The 16,950-nt window shown below is 37.9% G+C and overlaps 1 protein-coding gene across 4 annotated transcripts in view; it reads right to left on the reverse strand.

Moving 5' to 3' along the window:
* Positions 1–16,950, reverse strand: part of SMARCC1 (SWI/SNF related, matrix associated, actin dependent regulator of chromatin subfamily c member 1) — a 179,948-nt gene that overhangs the window by 136,317 nt on the left and 26,681 nt on the right. For all 4 annotated transcript variants that reach the window (XM_067754182.1, XM_067754181.1, XM_067754184.1 and 1 more), the window contains exons 3-6: positions 14,991–15,076; positions 6,405–6,486; positions 5,160–5,252; positions 2,207–2,276 (exon numbers count right to left, since the gene is read on the reverse strand). In XM_067754182.1, coding sequence (XP_067610283.1) covers positions 2,207–2,276; positions 5,160–5,252; positions 6,405–6,486; positions 14,991–15,076 — 331 coding nt within the window. The remainder of the gene's footprint in view (positions 1–2,206; positions 2,277–5,159; positions 5,253–6,404; positions 6,487–14,990; positions 15,077–16,950) is intronic.

A 16,950-nucleotide genomic window follows, 5' to 3' on the forward strand; every position in this document is an offset into this window, starting at 1 on the left:
ATAATCATAGAGCTAAAATTATGACTGTTACAAATAAAATCAAGCTTTCAGCATCAAAACTGATGATGAAATGACTTAAATGTCACAGATAAAACTATACAACTCTTAGAAGAAAAGACAGTTATAAAACTTTATGACACTGGATTAGCCAATAGTTTCTTAGGTTTGACACCAAACACGCAAGCAAGCAAGCAAGCAAGCAACCAACCTAACCTCTTACAACTGTTTGTAATACCTGTTGGATCTGTAGTGATGTCCCCCTTCCATTCCTGACGTTATTCTTTCTCTTTTTCTCGTTTATTTGCAGCACGACTTTAACAGCCTTATTAGTTTCTTCTAAGAACCATTTCTGAGATTGCTGATCACCTTGCTATTGTATATTTTCTACTCCATAAACTTTTGCACTTATCTTTACTATTTATTTCCTTCTTCCTTTAGGTTTAACTTGCTGTTGTTTTCTAATTTATTGAGATAAATTTCTTATGGACCATTGATTTTTCAGTCTTTCTTTTTTCCTAATATATGCATTTAAAGATATAAATTTCCCTCTGGGCACAGCTTCAGCTGCATCCTACAAAATTTAATGTTCTCGCACTTTATTATTCACTTCATAATTATTCAGCTCCAAAGATATTCTATTTCTATTGTAATTTCTTCTTTGACCTAAGGATTATATGGCAATATATTTCTTAATTTTCAAGCATCAGGGATTATCTCGTAATCTTTTTGTTACTGACTTCTAGCAAAACTGCACTGGTCAGGAAAAAACACTCAGCATCAGGTAATTAGCCATTCAAATCTGATGTTATTTGGCTTCTTATATAGATGTCCTACACGGATATGCTGTGTTTACAAGAAGACTTGATCCCTATAAGAGATCTATTTCTCCATCTAAATTAATTAACCTTGTTAGTTAATTCATAGTTTGTTTCCCAACTTTCAAACCCTTGAAAGAACCGTTAGCACAAATCAGTTTCCATAGATCTAATGAACTCTGGCCAATGACAAAATCAACTTTTATGATAGCACAGTTGGAGATTCTGATCTGAACCATTATAAATTCACCAAACTAAAATATTGCTGAGGGCTTCCCTAGTGGCGCAGTGGTTAAGAATCCGCCTGCCCGGCTTTCCCTGGTGGCGCAGTGGTTGAGAGTCTGCCTGCCGATGCAGGGGACGCGGGTTCGTGTCCTGGTCCGGGAAGATCCCACATGCCGCGGAGCAGCTGGGCCTGTGAGCCATGGCCGCTAGGCCTGCGCGTCCGGAGCCTGTGCTCCGCAACGGGAGAGGCCACAAAAGTGAGAGGCCCGCATACAGAAAAAATAAATAAATAAATAAGGAATCTGCCTGCCAATGCAGTGGACATGGGCTCAAACCCTGGTCCGGGAAGATCCCACATGCCACGGAGCAACTAAGCCCATGCACCACAACTGCTAAGCCTGTGCTCTAGAGCCCACGAGCCACAACTACTGAAGCCCACGCATCTAGAGCCTGTGCTCCGCAACAAGAGTAGCCACCGCAATGAGAAGCCCACACACCTCAACGAAGAGTAGCTCTCCCTCCCCGCAACTAGAGAAAGCCCACGTACAGCAACGAAGACCCAACACAGCCAAAAATAAATTAATTTAAAAAAAAACGAACAACAATTAAATCCAAAGTAGGCAGCAGAAAGGAAATAAAAGATCAGAGTGGCAATCAATCCAATAGAAAAGAGCAAAGCATTAGAGAAATTCAATGAAACCAAGAGCTGGTTGCCTGAGACCAATAAAAAATAAATATTAATTAATTAATTAATTAAAAAAATATTGCTGAGGGGCCCTGTTTAGACAGTCAGTAAGCCAATCTTCCCAAAAGATGTTCTTCTGTCTTGCAATTTCTCTTAATTTTCAGAACACAAGAGATATGGCAAACATAAACATAGTTAACATATAATGTATAAGGCTTGCCTAGACTTAACACCCAGATAATGATTACCAACAAAGAAATAAGTCTAATGATCAGAAAACTGGACATCACAGAATTAGTTTGCTAAGCCTAACTCAGCAAAAAAATAAAAAACTACAAATTTAAATCATCTATGATATTTATTTAATATTTGAAAGTCTCTTATTTTTTTAAAGCTGGTTATATTATTTAAACCTCTGCTAATATAATTTAAAATCTAGTAAAGTATCAGTTTATCAGTTCATAACCAAAAACTAACTTACCATCCTCTTGTGAGGAAGGATATGGATAAATGTGGTGGGAAGCTTTTGACTTCTCATCAGTAAATGTCCCCTGGAAAGCAAACGAAGAAGTAATGTAAAAATAAAACATATGGCAAACAAACTATGAGACGTCTTGCCAGATGCAAACTGCCTAAGAATTATAAAGGCATTATTCTACTTTTTATATTTTTTTGAGAGCAGTATTTTAAAACTATAATATTTTCATTATTTTAGTCAAGGAAAGAGATGGTGATTAACAAGAAAAAACAAAAATAAATTATCCATAGACACAGTTTACATCGTTGAATAGGAAAATAATATAAATACCTCTTTGCTAATTTTCTTTGTTGCTTTTTTTTTAAAGACTTTTTTTGATGTGGACCTTTTTTTTAAATCTTTATTGAATTTTTTACAATATTGCTTCTGTTTTTTATGTTTTGGTTTTTTGGCCACGACGCATGTGGGATCTTAGCTCCTGGAACCAGTCATCGAACCCATACCCCCTGCACAGAAGGCAAGGTCTCAACCACTGGACCGCCAGGGAAGTCCCCAGCTAATTCTCTTTGTATCTCTCTCTCTTTCTCTGGCTAACCTTATCAGTAATTTGAATACCTCCAACTAATTCTGAAAGTTCCTCCAAAGTCATCACAAATTATCAATATTACTTGAAGTAAATCAATGCAAGTTTATAGCCATGAGACATAACCTAGGGCTACATACATACAGGATGGACATTTGACTTCACTCTAGCATGTATGTGTCCATTGTTTTAAGTCAATGTTAGAATGCTAAAGTCAAGTTCTAGCTAGGCCACAGCTATAATACTACATACAGTCTAGAACATGACTTGGAAGTCATTCAGACACAAAAGTGCTCATTCTAGAGACCAGAAGAATGATGAGAAGTCTTAAAATCAGGTGTAAGTAGCACATTAACATATTACCTAATTTTTGTTTTTGACAATGAATATTTACTAAATACGACAATTAGAAAAACATAATAATGTTATTTTCAGCTGCAGGAAAACTCTAAGCTTCTTATATTTAGGGCTATCTAAAGATTAAGAAAATAAATAAATAAATAAAGATGAAGTAGCTACCGAATAAGGAAAGGAATTTTTAATCACTAGAAGTGTTTGAGCACACTTTTAACAGTCAGAGGAGAGGCTGAAAAGGGAATGTCAACATCTAATGTGCGAGGCAACAGTCAGAAGAGCACACTGTTGAGGACTTTGGCCTCTGGAGTCCATCAGAGAGGCCTGGGTTTGCACCTTAGCTCCACCATATACTACTTAACATGACATGGGCAAGTATCTAGTTTTTTTGTGCTTCAGTGTCTTCTGTAAAATAGACTGGTAACAATAAAACCTATTTCACAAGAATTTTGTTAGGACTAAGTTAATAGACACAATGAGCTAACAACAGTGACAGGCACACTGTAAGTGCTCAATCAATGGAGTTATTAATGCATTTTAAATGCTTGAGCAAACACCTGATCATCAGTATTCAATAATGGTATTATTATTAGCTTTTAGGATCTCTTCCCTAACATTCTATGAAACTGGGAAGATCTTTATATCTCACTGGAGGTTATCCCTAGAAAGTAATCACTAAGTCAGATTTCTTAAGAAATATGACAGCAATAAATGTTCAGTATAAATTGTAGGAAAATACATAAACTTTTCCCAGGATGATTTGGTAGCAATAACAGTATATAATTTCAGCTTGAAATCAACAATCAGCTGGTTAACCTGTTCCACGTATGCCCTCTAACATTCCACCTGTAATTAAGCTATACTTGACAGTCACTCCAATAAAGAGATAGTCTAAAAGAGAAAAGGTTAAGTGATTTGTTCAAAGTCATATGCTAGTAAAAAAAAAAAAAAAAAGAAGTAGACTTCAGACTGCTTGAACTGAAGGCACAATCCTATTACCCTTCTCTTTGGTACAGATGTTATACGTAGGAAAAAGACTGTACTCAAGCTCCAATTTTAAGAAGTACTGGGTTGGCCAAAAAGTTCGTTCGGGTTTTTCCATACCATCTTACCAAAAACCCGAATGAACTTATTGGCCAACCCAATATTAGAAATATTTGCTTTGAGAACTTGGAAGATATTTTACTAAATGCTAAAACATAATTCAACCAGCAATTTCTCTTGCAGCAGAAAAAAGACAGATATTTCATGAGGCTTCTCAACTAATTCTAAGAATTGGTAAAACTGTCATTCAAATGATATTTCAAAGAATTATCTTCTGAGTATCCTCAGCTACTTTACCATGACAAAAGTTTGCTTACAGTTTAACCACATACGTAGTCACAGACCTACACATGCATAAATATGCAAGGTCTTCGCCTAAAATGAAGTTAGAGAAAGGAGGTGAAGATGACAGGCTATAGCACTGGTACATGTAAACCAAGACAAGGTAAGCTTATGGGGAAAACAGAATTTTCCAGTCAGTTTTTCAAAGCTACAAATATAAATACAATACATATAATGGGGGGAGGCAGGTTTACTTGAGGTAATATTTGATCTCCTCCTACCAACAACTGTGTCACCAGCTCTCACTCTGTTTGACTTTATGGTGATGCACAGTATGCTGGTCTCTTTAACTCTACATAAACATATTTCATAGTAAGACTATGATGAATCCATACCAATGACTTTATTAAATGCTACTCTAGGATACATACATGTATCAAATCATCACACTCTACACCTTAAATTTACACAGTGTTATATGTCAATTATATCTCAATAATGGTAGCGGGAAAATGCTATTCTAGGCTAAGAACTGGAGGTGAGTGGAGAGAGAAGAAAACTTGGTACTATAAGAACCAAAAGAGAGAAAACTTTCACTTAATGCATATATGTACAGATATCAAAAGGTATTATAGCTGAGATTCACAAGAATTTTATACTACACAATGCTTCTGAAGTGATCGTGTATATTACCTGATGTCGTTTGATTATATCTTTCAATTTATTAGCCAACTTCAGATCAATGTCTGGAATGAGGTAGATGTTGGGTCTGGTCAGACAATTGCTCTGAGGATAAAAGAACAGATTTTGAAATTCTTTTGGTTTTGAAATAATGTCACATTATTTATGCATTTACCCTAATGGCAAAAGTTGGCACTCAAAGCCATACTGCTTAAAATAGGAAGACGTACTTTGGTAGAGAATGTACAAGTCTTATTTCAATATAAAACCTAGGTGTTCAGCAGGCCACTTAATGCCATTCCCAGATCCCTTCTCTGCAGCTAGGTACACGTGCACAAAACACTGCTGAGACTCGTGACCTAGAGAAATTCATTATCTTTTTCATTAAGGTACCATCCTGATAAATTAATCCTCGTAGTCTTACTTACCTTAACAGTCTAAGGTAAGTAAGAACTTACCTTAACAGTCTAAGTCTAATGTAGCATTTTCACCTAACCTAGGAGGTGGAGGTTGGGGGAGAATACGTGGGGAGGGATGCCCATTTTGGCTCATCATCTAAGTTACTTAAAATATCAAAACTGTGGATTATAGCTCTTTTCCCCCATTTCTAATCTTATAAATAGCAATGATTAAAACATGCATATTAACTCCCCAAACTATCACCAAAAATCAACCAAAAAACAAAAACCACTCAGTTATTTCTCCAAGTTAATAGTCTGTGAGACAAGTTTCAGGCATTAAGTTAATGATAATACCTAGCAGAATTGCCAGCTGCCTCTCCCCAGGAAGGTTATTCAGTGATCACTAAAAATTACCTATCAATAAAAACACTAAGAAAGAAAAGAAGAAAAGTAAGTGTTCTCTTCTCCACGTTATAATCTAGTTGGGGAAATAAGATTTATATTTATGGTACAACCATGAAACAAATCCAAAACAAAACAAAGAAAATGACTGTATACACAAGGGACTAGTAGAATGAGAGAATACTTATATTAAATATGAAAGATTCAAATAATGGATTAGATGAAATTAATAAAGAAAAATATCATAGATTATTTTACCAAAAGTTTAAGAAAAAATATTCTATAAATGACAAGCTTTAGTCATTCTTTGTAGCTCTAATCCCCAAAAACCCGTAAAAATAATAGATTTCAGAAAACTTTTCTTCCTTTGATCTTTTGGCAATCTAATAAAGCCAATCTTAGAAATGAAAGTATACTAAAGGAAAAAAATTTTAATAATCTAACTTTGAGTTACCTGCACCAATGTTTTTTCAATGTTCATAAACATTTCAACATTACGATCCATTCGGGATGGATTCTGTAGATCAAACCTCCGCCTGTAAGAGAAGAAAATCATCAGGTAATTTGTCTCTCACCTTAAACAAAAGTGAAAACTTGGTTTTAGTATCCAATGCAAATGAGTTGGAAAGATCTGGAAATTAAAATAGCACTCTACAAAATGTATGATAGGGCTTCTCTGGTGGCGCAGTGGTTGAGAGTCCGCCTGCCAATGCAGGGGACACGGGTTCGTGCCCCGTTCCGGGAGGATCCTGCGTGCCGCGGAGCGGCTGGGCCCGTGAGCCATGGCCACTGAGCCTGCGCGTCCGGAGTCTGTGCCCCGCGGCGGGAGATGCCGCAGCGGTGAGAGATGCCGCAGCGGTGAGAGGCCCGCATACCGTTAAAAAAAAAAAAAAAAAAGTATGATATTCTCAGCAGTATAAGAAATCACAGTGTCAACACCTTCATAAAACATTAAATTTTATGACATTAAGATCTACTCCAGTCAAAATGATCTACCAATTCCAAGAAGTATCCCCTGTTTTCCTTAAACCTAAGATATTTTACATCATACAGTAATCCACAGATCCAAAGACAGTGAACTACTATACCACTCTTCAAGTATATGGAAAGTCTATCTACTTTACATATGCTTAAAAGTCATCTGTTCAAATTCAACAATGCCTGTAATTCTCTTAGAGCCTACTATTGTCCCAAATGTGGTAAAATTCGTCTATTTACCTTTATTTGAAACCCTTCCCCAATGTCTCTTTATCTAAGTACCCAAGCATAACATGGGGGTGTTGTCTTTGCCTATTCTTAGTCATTTCCATAGGGTTAAATCTTTACAAATCTGAATGCTTCTTTCCTCATTATTTTTTATTCAACATTTACTTTGCTTTTGTTCCATTTTAATTCCAGGGAGAGGAGTATAGCTTAGTGAATGAGTGTTGGCTGTGAAGTCAAACTGCTATGGGTTCTAATCCTGATCCCATCTTTATGTAGTCTTGAGTGATTTACTGATACAAGGATCAATTTCTTCATGAATACAATGGGCCCTAAGGGTTTTTGTGAAGGTTACATGAAGTATACATGTTAAGAACTTAGCAGAGTGCTTATGCTTAATCTATTAGCAAGTGATCAATAAATGTTCATCATGGTTATAATTTTTTTTTAAATCATTACTAGCATGCACTAACTAGGATTAAGCAGTTTGAGTCCAGAGCTCATGCTCTTAATCCTCAGGTCATCCTGTTTTATCCTGCAGATGCTCCCCACACCTCCAACATTTCTAACTCTGCAGCCTTTCTAGAATGTCACCACCCACTCAAGGGCTTGATACTATCACTTCCAGAATCAATCCTCCAGTCTCTTCCTCTATGAAGCTATTGCTGTCTTCCTTCATGTTACTAATACATCATGTGCGCCTGCTGTTACAGCCCCAGTCATTTTGCTGGTAAGACATTGCATTAGATGCCTTGAGGACAAGGACCAGGTTTTCTGACCTATACAGCCCTGTGGATAATGGAATGTGTGGCTTTATTCTGACCAAGGTCTAATATTTATTTATTATGACTTTTTCATTACTGTGCTAAGATTGAAACATTTCCTAAAGCAATGCCAATTAAGAAATTAAGCAAAGTGTCCACTAAAGCACAGATATAGGTAATTCAGAATAGAACTAGTTAGATTTTAAAGTAACATTTATAGATAAGAGCGACCTCCATCCCAGATAACTATCTTCTTTTTTTTTTTTTTGTGATACGCGGGCCTCTCACTGTTGTGGCCTCTCCAGTTGCGGAGCACAGGCTCCGGATGCACAGGCTCCGGATGCACAGGCTCAGCAGCCATGGCTCACGGGCCCAGCCGCTCCACGGCATGTGGGATCTTCCCGGACCGGGGCACGAACCCGTGTCCCCTGCATCAGCAGGCGGACTCTCAACCACTGTGCCACCAGGGAAGCCCAATAACTGTATCTTGATTTATCCTTGATACACAGAACTTTTCCTTAAATCTCACCTCCCCCCCCTTTTTTTTTTTATGTTTTTGAGTATCCTCCTTCCCTCACCTCTTTTGAGGAAGGGGTAGGTCAGAAATTCCAAGCAATCTGCATTAACTGGCAAGACAAAAGATTAGCAATCAACTGACCAGGACAACGCTATTACAGCTGACAGCCTTCCATTGGTTCTTTCAGCACAATAAAAGTAGAGACATTTAAGTGTCTCCCCTTTCTAAAGAAGGGGTCGCTCTTTCATGGGCTTCTGATAATACAGGACTAGATCCAAGAATGCATCACTTACAGAACTGCTTACTTAAAGAGTTTACTTATTATTCACAGAGAAACTGCTTCCTTAACAAATGATTCAGATACTGGAGCTGAAGAGAATGATCTCTATTAGAAATCTGAGAAATAGTTTGAAAGCAACCATTAAACAAATTAAAATAGGGCTGCGTGGATTTGTCTGCAAAAGGAGATTAAAAACTAAATGAATCTGTTAACAGAGAAAGAATCAAGAATTCATTCTGCCTTTCCAATTGCTGAAGAGTAAAGTTTCTCTTTAGAAAAGTATTCCAGCTAATAAATAAAGAAGGAATGAGAGAAAAACAGTCTCTAACAAGGAATAATCTGAATAACAGTAAGGATCTATACCTTCACATTAGAATATCTACATTCTAATCTTTTTCAAAATTAGAATACTGCCACCTGGTAAGTTTTACAACTTTAAAGATAAGATGACTCTAGGCATTGAACATCAACTGTCCATTACAAAAAGAGAAACAACCAGACATTATATGCCTCCAGATGGAGAAACACAACACTGCCTATGAAGTATTGTTGCTAAAAAAAAATGAAACTGAATCAGACCACACCTCCAGATCTAATTATCATTTTACTAGAAATTAAGAAGACTATGGTAAATGATCTTCTTGGGGATGTATCAGCAAAATCTAGGACATAATACAATTCTACAAGACAACCTGTTTTTGTAAAAAATAATAATAATTATTTTTGAGGAAAACAAAGAGTGAGAAGGAAAATCAGAAATTTTTAAACAGAGATTTAAGAGTCATATGAACCAACTGCAACGTATGAATCTTGTTTGGATACTGATTCAAACAAAATATAAAAAATGTTCATGAGATAATCAGGGAAACGAACACAGTAGATATTTAATAACATTGAAAACTTATTGATAATTTTCTTGGTTATGATAATGGTACTGTTATTATGCTTTTATAAAATCTAATTTTAGAAATAAATACACAGAGAAGGATGAAATTCTATAAAGCTGAAGATGCATGATTAGACATGGCAGCTCATTATATTATTCTCTCTTCTTTTATGTATAGTTTATATTTTCCATAATAATAAACTGAAATGGTTTCCCAAACAATGATTTGATAACATGACACATTGAAGTTTTCCTCAATCTGCAGTATGCTAGGTAAGCAAAAGTACATATATGAATATTAAGAAAACTTGAAATAAAGAAATCAGGTAAATACAGTATAACCTTTAGTTGAAAGATTTTATTTGACTTATTCTGAAATTACCAAGGGTATTCAAATAAACTTTACTTTTTATAATACAGAAAGATGCTCAAACCTGCCCAAAAGGGAAATGCAAATTAAACTAAAACTGTAAAACCTTTTTTTTGACTCTATCACAGACTGCCAAGATCAAAAGGTGAGGTAATACAAATAAATACAACTATTGGCCAGGGAAGAAGTACACTCTCAATACATTTTGGTAGGACAATAAATTAGTACAATTCTGTTTGAAGATGATTTGGCAATCGTATTATGTTTCTTGTTATTTCAACTCGAGTTGAAATAACAAGAAATAATACAATTATGATTCCACCTGACAATTTCAGAGTGAAGCTAGCACTGGGCAGGCCTCATAGGAGGGCTCTAGAAAAGGGGGGAAAAAAATTGAAAGAGATATTATTACTCTAAGACCTATATAGAGAGACTACATATGAACACATTTTCTTTCTTTCTGACTTAAAACTTTGGGCCATCTAGGCTGTAAATATAAGCTCTCCATTGAGGGTTTATTAATTAATTAATAAGTCTTCTGCTTTATTTTCCTCTGGTAATCTGCTGGGCAATGTCTTGCAGCAGCCTTTCAATCTAAGACAATACCTACTGTCTGTCAAAAAGGCCTTATTAGCTGTATTGCTCTAAATTCGATACCTCTTGCTAATAGAGTTAGAGATGTTCTCTCCTCATCCTCAGACATGCATAAAAAAGTCTGAATAAAACTAATCAATAGTCCGCCTGCCGATGCAGGGGACACGGGTTCGTGCCCCGGTCTGGGAGGATCCCACATGCCGCGGAGCAGCTGGGCCGGTGACCCATGGCCGCTGAGCCTGCACGTCCGGAGCGTGTGCTCCACAGCGGGAGAGGCCACAGCAGTGAGAGGCCCACGTACCGCAAAAAAAAAAAAAAAAAAAAAAACACAACAAAAAAAAAAACTAATCAATAATGAATCCTAGCAAATGAGTTTAACACCTGGGAAAGCGGTGTAAAGGGCCTCAGAAGCAAACTTTTAAAAGGCAAAACAAAAATGCACTGAGCTGGGGGCAAGGCAAATAGCAACAGTACAGCAAACAGTTGTATGGGAGGTGACCAAAGTTAGCCTCGAATGTAAGGGGCTTTGTTTAATGAGGTTAAGCTATAAAAGTCTGAAGACCATCACCAGCAAGAGGTCCAGTATGCAGCATCCCAAAAGAATGGCACACAGCCTAGATATAAGACACTGGAAATAAGTAGTCCCATATGGGAAGAAGAGGGAGGTCTACTATACAAAAGTAGACTAAAAAATTATATCCCACTAGTTATGTGACTTTGAGGATAAGGAAATTGGTTTGAACCCTTGCGCGGAGCGCACACACGCGTTCTCTCTCCCTCCCTCTCTCTCTCTCTCTCTCTCTCTATATATATATATATATGTGTGTGTGTGTAAATATATATATATATTTTTAATTAAAAAGCTAGATGACTAACAGAAAACAGTGTTTTAAACTATGCTATCAAAATGGATAATTCTTCACAAGTTAAAAGATCTAAACCACATTTTCATTTAAATGACAACCTAACTAACCAGCATTTCTCAATGTGTGGTCTTAGGATCATCTACAGTGCTTGTTGAAAATGCAGATTCTGTTTTCATGCCAAGCTTAGTAGATGACACTCTATGTTCATAAAGCCCAGTAATTTATATTTTTAACAAGGACTCCAAGTGATGCCTAAAAGTTGAAAGCCACTGCCACAGACTTTCTGTGGTAAAAACTGAAACAAAGGGCTTCCCTGGTGGCGCAGTGGTTGAGAGTCTGCCTGTCAATGCAGGGGACACGGGTTCGTGCCCCGGTCCGGGAAGATCCCACATGCCGCGGAGCGGCTAGGCCCGTGAGCCATGGCCGCTGGGCCTGCGCGTCCGGAGCCTGTGCTCCGCAACGGGAGAGGCCACAACAGTGAGAGGCCCGCGTACCACAAAAAAAAAAAAAAAAAAAAAAAAAAAAAAATTTTAATCTGAAGGAGACTTTGAAGAAGGAAATAAAAGTTGAACAATCAAGTCTTAAGGTAGAAAGTAAAGTATTATCATTCTAACTTAAACAAAAAGGTCTGACCTTGTCTGTAAGGAATAAATGTCAGTAGCAAATAATGTCGCAGGGAAAAATAAAAGGTTACTTCTCATATTAAGACAAATCCTAGGGACTTCCCTGGTGGTCCAGTGGGTAAGACTTCATGCTCCCAATGCAGGGGGCTTGGGTTCGATCCCTGGTCAGGTAACTAGATCCCACACGCATGCCGCAACTATGAAGGCCACGTGCTGCAACTAAGAAGTCCGCAGGTCACAACTAAAGATCCCACATACCACAACGAAGATCCCACATGCCACAACTAAGACCCAGCGCAGCCAAAATAAATAAATAAATATTTTTTTAAAAAAGACTAATCCTAAACTTTATGTTCATTGAACCTAGTTTACCACTGCCAAGCAAAACTAATAAAATACAAAATATTTTCATTCAATAATCTCTTTGAAAGGCATTAACTATGATTACAGCATATAGCAACCTGTTTAGAACTGTAAGAAAATAAACAAGGTCCTAATCACTCTACAAGAGGGCACTGACATTTACTTTTCTGTTACTGGGTTGAACCTGGTTGCATTTAATCTCTCCTTTAGGAAATGTTTTTGGATTTCCACAGTATGTCAAAACCATCCTTCTTGGTGTCCCTCAGTTATATATAACTACACTTGAAGAACTACAAATAAGAGCTTCCCTGGTGGCGCAGTGGTTAAGAATCCACCTGCCAATGCAGTGGACACGGGCTCGAGCCCTGATGTGGGAAGATCCCACATGCCACAGAGCAACTAAGCCGGTGCGCCACGACTACTGAGCCTGCACTCTAGAGCCTGTGAGCCACAACTACTGAAGCCTGCGCGCCTGAAGCCCGTGCTCTGCAACAAGAGAAGCCACCCAAATGAGAAGCCTGCACACCGCAACGAAGAGTAGCCCCCACTCACCTCAACTAGAGAAAAGCGTGCGGGCAACAACGAAGACCTGACACAGCCAAAAATAAATAAATAAATAAAATAAATTTATTAAAAAAGAAAAGAAAAAACACTACAAATAAGTCGTTTCTTTTTTTGTTTGTTTGTTTGTTTTTGTTTTTTTGCGGTACACGGGCCTCTCACTGTTGTGGCCTCTCCCGTTGCAGAGCACAGGCTCCGGACGCGCAGGCTCAGCGGCCACGGCTCACGGGCCCCGGATCGGGGCACGAACCCATGTCCCCTGCATTAGCAGGCGGACTCTCAACCACTGTGCCACCAGGGAAGCGTTTTTTTTTTTTTTTTTTTTTTTAACACTATTTAGAAACATCCAGAAAGATCAAACTCAAACACACTAATTCTGGAATCTTTTTTTTTAATAAATTTATTTATTTTATTTATTTACTTTTGGCTGCATTGGGTCTTTGTTCCTGCACCAGGGCTTTCTCTCATCACGGCGAGAGGGGGCTAACTCTTCGTTGCAGTACACGGACTTCTCACTACAGTGGCTTCTCTTGTTGCAGCGTACGGGCTCTAGGCGTGCAGGCTTCAGTAGCTGTGGCATGTGGGCTCAGTACTTGTGGCTCGCGGGCTCTAGAGCGCAGGCTCAGTAGTTGCAGCACATGGGTTTGGTTGCTCCACGGCATGTGGGACCTTCCCAGGCCAGGGCTTGAACCTGTGTCCCCTGCACTGGCACTGTGCCACCAGGGGAGTCCCTCTAATTCTGGACTCTTAATCTGTACAGTCTATTCACAAATATACCAATAATTACCAGGTGTTCCCACTCAACCTCATATACATGACACTCCATCCTGACATCACTGGAACCTAAAAGGAAGCAGGAAGTAAGAAAGAAAGCAGAAACAAAAAGAAACAACAGGAAAAGAGAATGGCCATAATGAGGAAACCAACAAACTTTGGAGCTACACTGTGAGGTTCGACTGGAGAACAAAGGTTCAGAACAGTATGTTGGGCGTGGGGCAAGTCAGAAGCAGTATCAAGATGATAGCCCACTGTTCAGATGTCCAAATGGGTGGACAGTTACTAAAACATGCACTGTTGGAACATAAGTGATCCACTCACTGCAAGTGTGTAAGTCATAGGAGATGGGGGAAGGTGTGTACTGCAATTGGTTTATAATTATACTGGAAAGAGGATAATTCTGGTACAATCTGAGAAGAAAACTTTTACTCCTCATTCCTCTTAAAGTCTTTAACTCTATCCTTTACTTCTTTTTTGGCCCCATTTTTAATTTAAAGACGATTTATTTTACATATTCTTCTAAACCATCTTAAATCTTTTCAGATAAAAATATTTCACTGTACTGGCACACAAAGCGAGTTACACAATGACTTAGGAAAAGACATTTCACTTTGACACTGTCCTCAAGAGTCCAGGTCGGACTTGGAAGAGATACAAGCTGAACAAGAAAACCAGTAAAGAGTTCCAACTGGGAAACAAGAGCGAGGGTACAAACCATATATGAGTACCCAGACATGCTGTCAATCCTAGATCAGAGAATACTCTGGCAAGAGCTGCAACAGCAGAGTTGAAAACAGAACTGAAAAACAGAAGGCTACCCTCTGATAACAACAAACTCTCATGCTTGTTTAATCAATAAAACAATATATAATGTGTCTTTCAGCACATTATAATACACATTTATGTATTTCACAGTGAGCCTACCTTCCAATTTGCTAATAATGCACATCCATCTATTATCTACATACAACCATATATGAAAAATAACTTGCATAATAACTGCAACATTTGTTTGATATTTTTCTTGGATGTAGGCAAAAAGTAAATTAGGGCTCTAGATAAAAGACAACATACTTTGGATAAGAGACAACATACTTTGGATAAAAGACAACATATTTTGGATATTAATCATAACGTGCTTATAGAATTCTCTAACACCATACAAAGGAGGAACAGGTTTAACATTGAAAAACTTCAATATCACAGCAAAACATGCAAATAAATACAAAAACTTACCATCCCTGTTCATTTTTATATTTGTAAGCAGCCCCAAGAATGTGACACAAGGTGCCTCCAGCTTTGAAATCCATGAAACATTTTGCCTAAAAAATGATACAAGTTACACATGAGAAAAATCAAAGTTCTGACAAAATTACTCATGTCTGAATTCTAAGCTTAATAAACTCAAAGTTATAAACAACTTCTATTCTTTTTTTTTTTTTTTTGCTGTATGCGGACCTCTCACTGTTGTGGCCTCTCCCATTGTGGAGCACAGGCTCCGGACGCGCAGGCTCAGCGGCCATGGCTCACAGGACCAGCCGCTCCGCGGCATGTGGGATCTTCCCGGACCGGGGCACGAACCCGTGTCCCCTGCATCGGCAGGCGGACTCTCAACCACTGTGCCACCAGGGAAGCCCACAACTTCTAATTTGATAACCTCCTTAAATACTTCTGAAACAAACTGAGGTACAAAGAAATTTTTCTAATTTTCTTTAGAAAATTTTCTTTAAGTAAACAGATTTACATGAATGAAATGAAAAACAAGATTTACAAAATATACACCAAACTGTTTCAGCAGAAAACATTAAATGGACAAAATAGTGATATACCACCAACTCCACTGGTAAATTTAATCTGACTTTTAAAATGTACAATAAGAAATATTAGTCCGGGCTTCCCTGGTGGCGCAGTGGTTAAGAATCTGCCTGCCAATGAAGGGGACATGGGTTTGAGCCCTGGTCTGGGAAGATCCCACATGCCACGGAGCAACTAAGCCCGCAAGCCACAACCACCAAGCCCACGAGCCTAGAGCCCATGCTCTGCAACAAGAGAAGCCACTGCAATGAGAAGCCTGCACACTGCAACGAAGAGTAGCTCCCCGTTTGCCGCAACTAGAGAAAGCCTGCGCACAGTAACGGGGACCCAACACAGCCAAAAATAAAATAAATAAATTAAAAAACAAATTAGGCCAACGTAACTGATGAACATAGATGTAAAAATCCTCAACAAAATACTAGCAAACCAAATCCAACAGTACATTAAAAGGATCATATGCCATGATCAAGTGGGATTTATCCCAGAAACATAAGGATTTTTCAATATCTGCAAATCAATCAACGTGATACACAATAACAAACTGAAGGATAAAGACCATATGATCACAACAGATGAAGAAAAAGCTTTTGATTAAATTCAACATCCATTTCTGATAAAAACCCTCCAGAAAGTGGGCACAGAGGTAATATATCTCAACATAACAAAGGCCATATATGACAGACCCATAGCTAACATCATACTCAATGGTGAAAAGCTGAAAGCATTCCCTCTAAGATCAGGAACGAGACAAGGATGCCCACTCTCACCACTTTTCTGCAACATAGTTTTGGAAGTCCTAGACACAGCAATCAGAGAAGTAAAAGAAATAAAAGGAATCCAAACTGGAAAGGAAGAAGTAAAACTGTCACTGTTTGCCGATGACATAATACTATACATAAGAAATCCTAAAGACACTACCAGAAAACTATTAGAGCTAATCAATGACTTCGGTAAAGTTGCAGAACACAAAATTAATATACAGAAATCTGTTGCATTTCTATACATTAACAACAAAAGATCAGAAAGAGAAATTAAGGGAACAACCCTATTTAGTATCGCATCAAAAAGAGTAAAATACCTAAGAATAAACCTACCTAAAGAGGCAAAAGATCCGTACTCTGAAAATTGTAAGATGGTAATGAAAGAAACTGAAGATGACACAAGCAGATGGAAAGATATACAATGTCCCTAGATTGGAAAAATCAATATTGTCAAAATGACCATACAAGGCAATCTACAGTTTCAATGCAATCCCTATCAAATTACCAATGACATTTTTCACAGAACTGAAAAAAAAACTTTTTTATTTGCATGGAAACACAAAAGACCCTAAATAGCCAAAACAATCTTGAGAAAGAAGAATGGAGGTGGAAGAATCACG

The sequence above is a fragment of the Pseudorca crassidens genome, chromosome 10 (genome assembly GCF_039906515.1).
Source record: "Pseudorca crassidens isolate mPseCra1 chromosome 10, mPseCra1.hap1, whole genome shotgun sequence".
Taxonomy (NCBI): Eukaryota; Metazoa; Chordata; class Mammalia; order Artiodactyla; family Delphinidae; genus Pseudorca; species Pseudorca crassidens.